The following is a 13,316-nucleotide window of genomic DNA, read 5'->3' as shown; positions in this document are numbered from 1 at the left end:
TGGTCAGATTTCGACCAATGAGAAACTTCATTGACATAGCTTGAAAAATGGTGGAAGAGAGACTGAGCGAAGACGAAGCTGCTTTGTACGACAGACAAATCCGTCTGTGGGGTCTGGAAGCACAGAAAAGGTAAACAAACCTGCACCTCAATGATTAAGCAACACCTAACACAGCAGCCATGGAAACCTTTTCTCCTTGATTACTTTGAAAACCTCTCACTCCCGTCAACCACATGTCCATCTCGCAAGTCTTTCTTTCTCCACAACCCGGCTTCCCATTCACGCCTTTACTCTCTTATCATCAACATCTCCGCTACAGACACGTCTCTTTTCATTCCTTATTTTGTATATAAAGTCTGATATGTATGTATAAATTTCTTGCGAGGTGGTCTTTAAATCTAGTAACTGCTATTAATAATATATCTCTCTCTAACTCACGCACCTGCTAACAATACAAATGGTTATAGAACTAAGAGATATACAACGAATTGGTGAGGAATCGATCGACTAAAATGTGTAGATCAAACAACCTTTTTTTTTAATCTGTTACATTTTCGTTCATCTCTTTCCGTTTTTGCGTTCGTTCCAATATTTATAATTTCCTACAATTTTATTTGTTTTCGTTCCGGTTTGGTTCTAATTTTTCATATCAGTCTATACTTTATTCTCATTCGATTATTAGTACATATCACGTTTAACCATCAATCAATGAGTTCTTTTATGAATTAGAAGCAGTGTGTGTTGCTGCTTAAGCCAAAAACCGGAATTGAGTACCGAAACGAAAATCTTATGTACTGTAACATCTCAGAATGGGGATTTCAGTTTTTAGATTTCCGGTCTTCTCGCAGCTAGTGCGACATTCCCATTACTTCAGTCGGATCGTCCAAGTATTTTGTGATCACTTTACTTAACGAACGTGAGCGAGACGTGGTTATTAATTATCCAAGTACATGAATTAGCACTGTGAGCATACAACTGCCATAGGCAATCTTTGAGTTTAATGTACCACTTTGTCAAACTTATTCCGTTTGGCGGTCACGATGAATTTCTGTTGTCTCTTCAGTTTATAGTACCTCTGATTTCGACCCTTCTATTTATAATTAGACTAGTCACATATTTTCTTTTTTATACTGACTGAAAACACATAAAGCGATAGTCAGTGGAAATCAAAAGGGTTACTTTTTAGTGACTAATTTGGTTTCAACGCTTATATCTCATTGCGACATTTTCGCTGTAGGAAGACTTTTTTGTCTCCCACTATATTCTTTTCTACTCCAGGCACAAGATCCGAAATTTTGCGGGAGGGGGCCAGTCGATTAGATCGACCTCCGTACGCAACTGGTACTTAATTTATCCACCCCGAAAGGATGAAAGGCAAAGTCGACCTCGGCGGAATTTCAACTCAGAACGTAAAGACAGACGAAATAAGCATTTCGCCCGGCGTGCTAACCACTCTGCCAGCTCACCGCCTTTTGTCTTTCTCTATATTCTCATCTTAACTATTATATTTTCTCTAGATCCACTTCTAATTATATCTGTTAATTTATACTAACTTACTAGCCATATAGTCAATGGCAAATAACAACTAAACTCTAAGGAAGACAATCATGATTTGCATCAGCAAAAATTGTTCCCATTTTTCAAATTCAAATAAGTTTATATACTTTTGGGGTAACAGTACTTATATTTTGGCACTATCATGCTATTAGCTGTCAGAAGTGAAAGTGCTCACTGCTAGTGAAGTATCTGTCTGTCTGTCTGCCTGCCTGTTGCTGGCCTGTCGATTCTTTGGCTACTGACAGCTAATACCATGACTGGCCGGAGCGAGCTATATGTCTGTCTGTCTGTCTCTCTCTCTATCTATCTATCTATTACTCGAAAGTTCGCGCGTCCGCGCTAGCTAGTCGTGAGTGGTCGATCCTATTATTTTTAAACTTCAAACCTCATTTGTTTTCTATTTTGATAAATTCTCTCTGTTGAAAATTATATTTTTATATTTTAAATAATTTGCAATTTCAGGAAATATGTTTTTATATTAAATTTGTGTTTTCTACTCACGACTAGCTAGCTCGGACGCGCGAACTTTCGAATAATAGATAGATAGATAGAGAGAGAGACAGACAGACAAATAGCTCGCTTCGGCCAGTCATGGTATTAGCTGTCAGTAGCCAAAGAATCGACAGGCCAGCAACAGACAGGCAGACAGACAGATACTTCACTAGCAGTGAGCACTTTCACTTCTGACAGCTAATAGCATGATAGTGCCTATATTTTCAGTGCTATCGTCTTTCCCTTTCTGATGACGGACCTTGAGTGTGGTTGTTGCCAGTACCGCCTGACTGGCCCTTGTGCCGGTGGCACATAAAAGCACCCATTACACTCTCAGAGTGGTTGGCGTTAGGAAGGGCATCCAGCTGTAGAAACTCTGCCAGATCAGATATGAGCCTGGTGCAGCCATCTGGTTTGCCAGTCCTCAGTCATATCGTCCAACCCATGCTAGCATGGAAAGCAGACGTTAAACGATGATGACATCTCTGTGAACTTTACTATATATGGTCAATGGTCTTCAGTTGATAGTTCTTCCATCTTTTGCTATTTATCAAAAATGTCATTACCGTTTAAGTACCCAATATTTAACTGACAACTCATAGCTGATTTGTTACTTACTCACAGCTTCTCATCTTGAATAAGACCACTTGTTTGAGGCTACAGAATTTGGTAAGGCTTTAGTCTGGTGCTGCAATCAAAACTCTTTTGGTCTCAACTTTGATCCTTTTCTTTGGCCATCAGATTAAGTCTACCACCCAAGACAAGGAACAAGTCTTCCATGCATTTTGTGTGTATCAAGTTTAACTCTCAAGGCTTTGGTCAGCTTGAGGATGTAGTAAATGACCATTACCAAAGGAGCTCCTTAAATCCACAACCATCCCTGTAAGACAGAGATATGAGTGACAAGGAAGAATGGGAATCCAAAATGTCTTTATCTTCCTTGTCACATTGAGCATTAACATCATGTTGTGGAGCCCTTATTAAAAGCAGTTTATCGCTGATCATCCAGGTTTGTTTTCGAGCTTAGTGTACCTTGGATAACACCATCCATCATCATCATCATCATCGTCGTTTAACGTCCGCTTTCCATGCTAGCATGGGTTGGACGATTTGACTGAGGACTGGTGAAACCAGATGGTTATACCAGGCTCCAATCTGATTTGGCAGAGTTTCTACAGCTGGATGCCCTTCCTAACGCCATCCAATGTCTCCAATTTAAGATGATAGAATATGAAGATTTTGAACAGGTTAAGAAATCACCTAGAGGATCTCATTGACTTGTGCATCTTGCAGATGTTCTGATGCCATTTTCTATTTTTAGGTTGCGAGCAGCAAAAGTCCTTCTGGTTGGATTGTCAGGTCTTGGAGCTGAGGTTGCTAAGAATATTGTCCTTTCTGGAATTAACTCCCTCACACTGTTGGATCATAAAAAGGTGATAAAGCACTCTCTTTCTCTGTCAATTTTCTTTTGTTATATAAACAGGAAAGGCTGTTGATGTATATCTATCAAAGTCTAGAGTTGAAGGTTGCAGCTTCTTCCTTCTTCAACCCGGGGCTAAATACATAAACTTTATATATTATTTCCCTCCAGTGCTATATTATCATCATCATCGTTTTTAATGTCCTCTTCTCCATGCTCACCTTGGCCAGATAGAGTCTATTGAGGCAGAGTGTCTTACCTGTTTCCAAACAACCAGGTAATATTTTGCCATGGCCAAACAACATGTTTCTGCAAAATATCAGAAATGAATGACTTTTTATTTTCAACAATCATGTCAAAATAAGGAGACACAAACATACACACAATCACTCATATATATATATATATATATATATATATATATGTGTGTGTGTGTGTATATCGTGGCACTCCATCAGTTACAATGATGAGGGTTCCAGTTGATCCGATCAACGGAACAGCTTGCTCGTGAAATTAACATGCAAGTGGCTGAGAACTCCACAGACACATGTACCCTTAACATAGTTCTCGGGGGAGATTCAGCATGACACAGGCTGTCAGTTTAAACAAACCATTCAGAGTTAATGTAAGAGAGCAATGGAATGAATGGAGAAAAATCTTTTACAAATGGTGGAGCTATGCATGTGATGTTCTTTGTGATTTTGTTATAAAGGCGTGTGACAAAGTTGAAGTAGAAAATGTGATAAAATCATTTAAAAAGTATAGTATTGCTAATACCATGGATGGTACCGAAGACGATATTCTGTACAACAGCAACTACAAAGTCAAAGTCAATTCACCAGAATCTGACTGGAGTCCTTACAATGATGGCATATGTGATGAATCTTGTGATATGTATGAGAAACTTTTAGAAACAGATAGTGACGATTGTGAGGAATTTGATGGGTTTTACATAAATACATGTGGCAGGTTTGGTATTTTAGCAATATTATTTATTGAACCTTGAGTATAAATACATACTTTGTAAAGATGGCATTAATGACAAGTACATATTAATAAACATACTGCAAAGATGAATTTACTGGTTTATTGGTTTTTTTTCTTCTTTTTTTCTTCATTGTAATGAATCTTTCTCTTGCCATTGTCTACCTTACAGGTGACTGAAGAAGACCGCTGCAACCAATTCTTGGTATCTAGAGATGATGTTGGACGTAATGTAAGTATTGCACATTGCAGCCTCCACATTTTCTCTCTCAGTCTTCTTCTTATTATTATTATTCTAATGAATTTCTGTATTGTGGAAATGAATATAGACATGGCTATGTGCTTGCAGTGTCCACTCTGCAACCTCATAGTTCCTTGTCTGACCCAATCGAGCAACACTTTGTGGGAGTGTCCTTTACTGTCACCTCAAGTTGACCAATGGAGACTGTGTGTGTATGTGTATAGAGAGAGAGGAGGAGAAAGATGTGTGTATGTATATAAATAGGTGTGTGTATATATATATCTTCATCATTTAATGTCCATTGTCCATGCTGGCATTGTTGTACAGTTTGATCATAGCTAGCAAGCTGGAGAGCTGCACTAGACTCCAGTATGATTTGGCATGGTTTCTCTGGCTGGATGCCCTTCCTAATGCCAACCACTTCAGAGTGGACTGGGTGCTTTTACATGACACATGAGTGCTCTTCACCACCAGAGGGACCAGCCTTAAAATTTCTGCTGTGGAATACAGGTCTTCTTGAGTACAGCAGGGTGCCAGTCATCTCGCCTAAAAGGTTCAGCATCTTAAGGTTGTTTTTCAGTACTACACACACACAGTGCCGACTGACTGGTCCCATGCCGGTGGCATGTAAAAAGCACCATTCAAGTGCGGTCGATACCAGTCCCACCTGACTGGCCCTCGTGCCAGTGACCTGTAAAAAGCACCCACTACACTCCTGGAGTGGTTGGCGTATCCAGCTGTAGAAACTTTGCCAGATCGGATTGGAGCCTGGTGCAGCCTTCCAGCATAGAAAGCAGCCGTTAAACGACGATGATGAAATATATATATATATGCATTTATATATATTTACATAGATATGCACACACACAGGGTCTGCTAATTTCATTGGCATCATGAAGGGCAATCCAATCCATGCTAGCATGGGCATTGTGGACATATGTAACTGGGGATGATGGAGAATATAAGTATATATGTGTATATGGCACAAAGCTAGCCCCCACTCATTCGAGGGGATCTTGTCTTATGAGTTACTTGTTAACTTGACTAGTGCCAACGCCATAAAACAGCACCCAGTACACTCAGTAAAGGGGTTGGCATTAGGAAAGGCATCTAGCTGTAGAGACCCTACTAAAGCGTATGTTAGAGTTTAATGCACTTCTCTGGCTCAGCATCTCCTGTCAAACTGGCCAGCTCTTGCCAGGATAGAAAACAGGCTGAATGATGATGATGATGATAGGTGTGTGTATACACATGCCTTGCTATATACACCAGTTTTTGACTGTCATCATCATCATCATCGTTTAACATCCGTTTTACATGCTGGCATGGGTTGGATGGTTGGACTGGGGACTGGCAAGCCAGGAGGCTGCACCAGGCTCCAATCTGATCGGGCAAGGTTTCTACAGCTGGATGCCCTTCCTAATGCCAAACACTCAGAGAGTGTAATGGGTGCTTTTTACATGCCGCCAGCACAGGACCAGTCAGGCACCACTGGCATTGACTCTGCTTGGATGGTGCCTTTTATGTGCCACCAGCATGAGACCAGTCAAGCAGCACTGGCATCGACCACACCCATATGGTGCTTTTTACATGCCACCAGTACGGGAGCTGGTCAAGCAGCACTGGCATTGACCATGTTCAGATGGTGCTTTTTACGTGCCACCAGCACAACTGTATATATTTTATTTCTCTTCCATTTGTTGCAGCGTGCTGAAGCATCGCAGGAAGCCACTCAGAAGCTGAATCCTCTTGTTAAGATCACAGTTGATACATCAAATGTTGATGACAAACCTGACACCTTCTTCCAGCAGTTCAATGTGATCTGCATCACCTCATCTTGCCGTAATGCTCTCTGTCGGATCAACAAACTCTGCCATGAGCATAACATCAAGTTCTTCGCTACTGATGCCTTTGGATATTTTGGTTTCATGTTCTCTGATCTTGGCAGCCATGAGTTTGCTGAGTAAGTACCCTGTTGTTAGTCATCATCATCATCATCATCATAATTCTCCACTTCAGGTTTGGGACATTTTGGCACAGCTATTTTGGTGCTACCTCTTCGGCGCTACTGATTCAATACAGACTTATTCAACATCAGACATTTTAACTTTCCTCTCGTTCTCTCCCGCGTGATCTCCCTCTTTATGTACGTGGGCATATTTCTCTTTGTGTGTATAAGGAGAGGGAGTCTTTATGTCAATCGTGATTAATTAACCCTTTTGTTACCATATTTCTATTGAGATGCTCTGTGTTTCTTTCAATTACTTTAAATATAACAAAGAATTTAGTAAAATAACTTAGTTATCATTAAACTAGTATTAGGAGCATAAATTGTGATTAAGGTTTGGCAGAAGATTTTAATTCAGAACTTATGAAAACAAGACATTTGTATTACTGAGCCAGAGCCAGTTTCAGCCAGGTTGGTATCGAAAGGGTTAAGAATTGTTTGTCTATTATATATTTTAACCTTTTCGTTACCATATTTCTGTTGAGATACATGGTTTGATAATCATACTACACCTGTGATTCCCTACCCTTTTATTTAAATGAGTTTTCCTACGGACCCCTTTTAATATACTTATCTTTGTGTGTGTGTGTGTGTGTGTATCAAAAATTTTGAATTCAATTCACTGACCCCCAATACCACCTTTGCAGACCCCAGGTTGGGAACCACTGTAATACATTAACACTACCACAGGGCATACCATCATCATCACACTACACAACACATCCCAGCAAGAGAGCCTCCAAATGGTCAATCAAAGTATTAGAAACAGCAGTCAATTTCTGTTAAACCTGACCATACCATCTTCAAAATTAGGAAGGACACTTTGGATAATGTAGTTCTGGCTATATTGTCTGAAACTAATACAGGATAGTCATGGTTGGAATACTTTAATCATAATTGTGCTTGATAAGAGCTGAGCTGGGGTTAAACTACTACAACCCATCCCATACAAGCTGCCACTTTGACTGAGTGGTTCCACTCCAGTCCGTCTTTACTCTGTGGGGATGGTCACTTGAACATTACTGCATCATGTTGCTGTTGCATCTTTGTGTACACGCTCTGCTGCGCTTGTGTCTTTCAGAGAAATTCCCAAACCGAAACCCAAGGAAACAGAAGAAAGTGAGAATGGTGAACCCAAAGAGAAGAGGGCTAAGATCGCCATGGAAACTGTTGTTGTCAAAAATGTAGGTGATTCTGTCTTGTTTCTTCTGTCACTCTCACTGTGACCCCCCCCCCGCCTATTTGTCATCTGATTAATGTCTCCTCCCACCATCACTACCACCTCTATGCTAATTGTTTTGCTTCCCACCACATCTACATTAATGTCCCTCCCTCCCTCCACTGCCACTATGTTAACATCTCTCTTACCACCTCTGCGTAATTCTCTCCCCTCCCACCAGCTATATGTTAATGTATCTCCCTCCACCACCACATTAACACATCTCCTCTTACCACTGCTACATAAATCTCTCCTCCCACCAGTTCTATGTTAATGTCTATCTCCCTCCACCACCCACACTTTGATGTCACTCCTCTTATCACCACCATGTTAATGTCTTTCCCTCCTCCACCACCACATATCTCCTCCCACCACCTCTACGTTTGTGTCACTCCTCCTACCACTGCTACATAAATGTCTCTTCTCCCACCACCTCTATCAGCTTTATGCTAATGTCCTTCCTCCCACCGCCTCTACATAAACGTCTCTCCACCCCCTACTGCCCCTACATTAATGTATCTCCTCTCTTCTCTATAAATGCAAGAAAAGAGGTGTGATGTAGAAATCAATCACATGACCTCCATTTAACACTCTCCCTCTCTGTCTTGTGTGTACTATCAGACACACACATGCAATAATAATAATAATGGTTTCAAATTTTGCCACAAGGGTAGCAATTTTGTGGGAGAAGATGAGTTGATTACATCAATCCCCAGTACTTAACTGGTACTTAATCTATCGACCCCAAAAGGATGAAAGGTAATGCCGAGCTCAGCAGAATTTGAACTCAGAACATAGCAACGGGCGAAATACCGCTAAGTATTTTGTCCTGCGTGCTAACGATTCTGCCAGCTCGTCACCTTAATAATAATAATAATAATAATAATAATAATAATAATAATAGTATGGATGGAGGCAAAATAGATCATTTTTATTTGAAACTCACTTAACTTGTTTTTTTGTTTCCCTTTTACAACTTTGCTCCCATCCAGTCAATTACAATGATTTCATCATCATCATCATCATCATCGTTTAACGTCCGCTTTCCATGCTAGCATGGGTTGGACGATTTGACTGAGGACTGGTGAAACCGGATGGCAACACCAGGCTCCAGTCTAATTTGGCAGAGTTTCTACAGCTGGATGCCCTTCCTAACGCCAAATTTGTCTTGAAATAATTCTGGTTCCGTCTCAATGAGCATCTTAGATATGGTGTACTTAGCTTTGATAATTACTTGACTCTTGTTACTGCAAGAATCGGTCATATACCAGAGAATGTGCCAAACAGCATTTCACCTGTCTTTACATTTCGGGGTTTAGCTTTACCTTTCATCCTTTCGGGATCATCATCCGTTGTCCATGCTGGCACAGGTTGGACAGTTTGACCAGGGCTGGTAAGCTGGAAGGCTGCACCAGACTCCAATCTGATCTGGCATGGTTTCTACAGCTAGATGCCCTTCCTAATGCCAACCACTCTGAGAGTGTAATGGATGCTTTTATTTGCCACCGGCACATGTGCCATATGCATGACACCAGTATCTGCCATGACTGCAATGTTGCTCAGCTTGTTGGGTCTTCTTCGTGGGAAAGTGGATGTTAAAATGATGTTGAATAAATTAGCAGTTTAAAGATCACCTTTAAACTGCTAATAACATCCAGAGAGAGATCTTGTGTTGCCGATACATGCTCGTTACATGCTGACTATATCACCTGAGAAAATAATCAGCAGCACTGGTGGATGGCATTACCTTATGTGGTTTCACCATTTTCTGTGGCTGCACCGACCAAATAAAAGCCTCACCATTCATACAGACTGTTTTACTTATCTGCAGCTCCAGTCTGGTCGTTGTTGCATGATCAAGGTTAACATCAAGAAAGGCCTTTGACCATATAAATTCTAATTCTGCCTCAGTGAAGTTTTGTCTGACCCCTGCAAGCACAGAAATACAGATTTAAGAATAATGATGACGATTGATGGATGACTGATGACTAATGTTGATGCTTAGTGGTATTTCATCTGCCGTTACATTCTGAGATCAAATTCCACCGAGGTCGGCTTTGCCTTTCATCCTTTTGGGGGTTGATTAAATAAGTACCAGTTACGCACTGGGGTCGATGTAATCGACTTAATCCCTTTGACTGTCCTTGTTTGTCCCCTCTATGTTTAGCCCCCTGTGGGCAATAAAGAAATCGATAGACTCTTCACCCTAATTTGAGCCCCTCTTCTTACCAGTTGGCCCTGTGAGATCCGATGCTTTCACAGTTGAGAAGTTTATGGTTGCGAAGGTGTTTTGCTTCGTCACAAACTCTTTCCCCTACCTTAACACCCGTTGATGGTTTTCTGTTGCAGTCGAGTGAGTTTGTCCGATTTGAGTCTGCACTAAAATTTGACTGGAGCACTGAAGAGAACCAGAAGCGTCTGAAGAGGACTGCCAAGGTTTATTTTATCATGCAAGGTAATATTTGTTATATTTCATGGCTAGAAACTTACCTATCCTCTTAGTGTCATTATTCAGCTGCAGATTAACGACGATAACCCAACAAACCTGTGATCAAATGTATTTCATTCTTGACCATCAAATCTTAGTTTCAGGCATGCATTGGCTAGAATTACATATCCCAGGTATTTAACTGCTATTTCTCTCACGATGGTCAACCATATAATGACACTCATGTTGGCTTCAACACAGCCTATGTTTTCATTGTTTATGCCTCTTATTAATTCTGAGTTCAATTTCTACCGAGGTCGTTTTCGCCTTTCATCATTCTGGGGTTGATAAAATGAACAACAATCAAGTATTGGGGTCAGTGTAATCAGTTTATTTCTCTCCCCAAATTTCTGGCTTAGCTGTAAAAATCCTGCCAAAACACACATTAAAACCTGGTGCAGGCTTCTGCCTGGCCAACTCCTGTCAAACTGTCCCACCCATACCAGGATGGGAGGTGCACGCTAAATGATGATGGTGTGCCCAGCTTAAAACTGATTGCTATTCTGATTATGAGAATTGTTAGAGGAGGAAAATGGATTACATACACACTTTGCATCTTGAGTTCAAATGATACTGAAGCAAATTTTTTCTTTAGTCCTCTCAGGGTCCGTCTACTCCGCCTGTCCCTGCTAAAAGCATTTGTGGCCGTGTAGAATGTGTGCAGTGCTTAGTAGTGCTATTTTCTGTTTGTTGTATATACTTGTAAGTCCTGGTGTTTTTGTTACATATTTGTCTGAATATTCTTTTATCACACCCAATGCGTCTACTATGATAGGAATTGTTTCTGTTTTTAGATTCCACATTCGAGTTACTTCTATTTCCAGGTCTTTGTATTTTGAAGGTTTCTCTGTTTCTTTTAGAGAAACATTGTCATCTGTTGGTATTGATACATCGATTAAAAAGCATTTTTTTTTTTTTTCTTGGTGATCTCTGACAACTAAATCTGGCCTATTAGCCTTAATTTCTTTATCTGTGTGTATTGGCATATCCCAGATGATTATTATTATTATTATTACTACTTTCAGTGATGCTGAAATTCCTGGAGAGACATGGTCGACATCCATCAGTTAAATCGAAAACTTCAGATATGGAGGAGTTAATGAAGCTACGGACTGAAGTATTGGAGAGTTTGTCAGTAAAGCAAGAAGTTCTCACAGACTATTTTGTCAGGTAATTGTTGTGGCCAACCCTGAGTCCTCTCACTGATATGCTGGTCAGCCCCTAGCTACCCTGAGTTGGACAGTCCTCAGCATTTCTGTTCTGTTAGCCATCCTTTATACAACTCTGTTATGTTAAGCAGCCTTCTACTATTTCTATGTTAGGCAGCCCCCTATTACCTCGGTGATGTGGGACAGATTTCACTAACATTTACTCTCAACAGGTCATCATCATCATCATCGTTTAACATCCATTTTCCATGCTAGCATGGGTTGGACGGTTCGACTGGGGTCTGGGAAGCCAGGAGGCTGAACCAGGCCCCAATATGATCTAGCAGTGTTTCTACAGCTGGATGCCCTTGCTAACGCCAACCACTCTAAGAGTGTAGTGGGTGATTTTTACATGCCACTGGCACAGGGGCCAGAGGAGGCTGGCAATGACCATTGGTTGGTGCTTTTTATGTGTCACCAGCACGGAAGCCAGTCAAAGCGGCACTGACATCAGCCACGTTCAGATGGTGCTTTTTATGTGCCACCGGGATCACAACTACAATTTCCATTTGATTTTCATTTTGATGTTGATGTACTTGACTCAATAGGTCTCCTCAAGCACAGCTGGTCGCCCTATGATCCAAGGTACTTTTGAATGGGCTGGGGCTGGTTATGCGAAACTGGTGTAAGATACAGCTGTGAACTTACCACCAACACTGGACATGACCATATTTCTCCATTCTGGTCACATTTAACACACTACGATAGTGCGGCCATTGTATGTGGAATTGTGCAATACAGGAGTGTGGCCAAGTGAGCTTATTCAGGAAGGTGGTGCAGTGCGGTAGTGTTTGTAAGTGGAGTAGAACAGTTGGGGGCAGGTTAGATCCAGTTTCCTGCTGTTAAATGTTTGCCCAGTGCCTGTAGGGAGTATGTTGCCTTAGATATTTGTCTGTCTTCATCCCTGTTAATAGTAGTGGTAGTAGTATTAGTGGTGATGGTTGTAGGCATTGTGTTGGCTAAGCCTCTAAGCTGTCCACATGTGCAAGCACACTCACTTGTTTTGCTGTTGTCGTTGCAATGACGTTAGAAGCACTGTTCCCTCTAAGCCTCTAAGCTATGCACACACACACACACACACGTTTTGCTACCAAGGCATGAAAGAAATCTATTTACACATCACAAAAGGTTTATTAACTTGAATAATGTAGTAATCAATAATTATGGCTTTATTCTCCATCTGTTGTACGTGTATTTTTATCACAGGTAAAATAAAATTACACTGCAGAAAATTTCTGCATGGACCAACTACTAAAATTTGGGGAGTAGGACTTCATCACTAACGACCGCTTTTCATTAATTAGTCAATCTTTATGGATGTATTTAGGGTGCAGCCACTCAATATACTAACAAGAGACTCTCAAATATATTCTAATACTCTTTTACTTGTTTCAGTCATTTGACTGTGGCCATGCTGGAGCACCGCCTTTAGTCGAGCAAATCAACCCCAGGACTTATTCTTTGTAAGCCTAGTACTTATTTTATCGGTCTCTTTTGCCGAACCGCTAAGTTACGGGGACGTAAACACACCAGCATTGGTTGTCAAGCGATGTTGGGGTGGGGGGGCAAACACAGACACACAAACAAACACACACATACATATATATGATAGGCTTCTTTCAGTTTCCGTCTACCAAATCCACTCACAAGGCTTTGGTTGGCCTGAGGCTATAGTAGAAGACACTTGCCCAAGATGCCA

General features: G+C 41.0%; 1 protein-coding gene across 1 annotated transcript in view; it reads left to right on the top strand.

Annotated features, from left to right (window-relative positions):
• LOC106872067 (SUMO-activating enzyme subunit 1) overlaps nucleotides 1-13,316 on the top strand; it is a 16,816-nt gene continuing 3,500 nt past the window's right edge. Inside the window, exons 1-7 of the mRNA XM_014918919.2 lie at nucleotides 1-130; nucleotides 3,371-3,482; nucleotides 4,626-4,685; nucleotides 6,401-6,657; nucleotides 7,784-7,886; nucleotides 10,271-10,376; nucleotides 11,435-11,579. Coding sequence (XP_014774405.1) covers nucleotides 48-130; nucleotides 3,371-3,482; nucleotides 4,626-4,685; nucleotides 6,401-6,657; nucleotides 7,784-7,886; nucleotides 10,271-10,376; nucleotides 11,435-11,579 — 866 coding nt within the window. The 5' untranslated portion in view covers nucleotides 1-47. The remainder of the gene's footprint in view (nucleotides 131-3,370; nucleotides 3,483-4,625; nucleotides 4,686-6,400; nucleotides 6,658-7,783; nucleotides 7,887-10,270; nucleotides 10,377-11,434; nucleotides 11,580-13,316) is intronic.

Source organism: Octopus bimaculoides, chromosome 6 (genome assembly GCF_001194135.2).
Source record: "Octopus bimaculoides isolate UCB-OBI-ISO-001 chromosome 6, ASM119413v2, whole genome shotgun sequence".
In the NCBI taxonomy this organism is placed as follows: Eukaryota; Metazoa; Mollusca; class Cephalopoda; order Octopoda; family Octopodidae; genus Octopus; species Octopus bimaculoides.
This window is presented reverse-complemented; position numbering and strand designations above follow the sequence as displayed.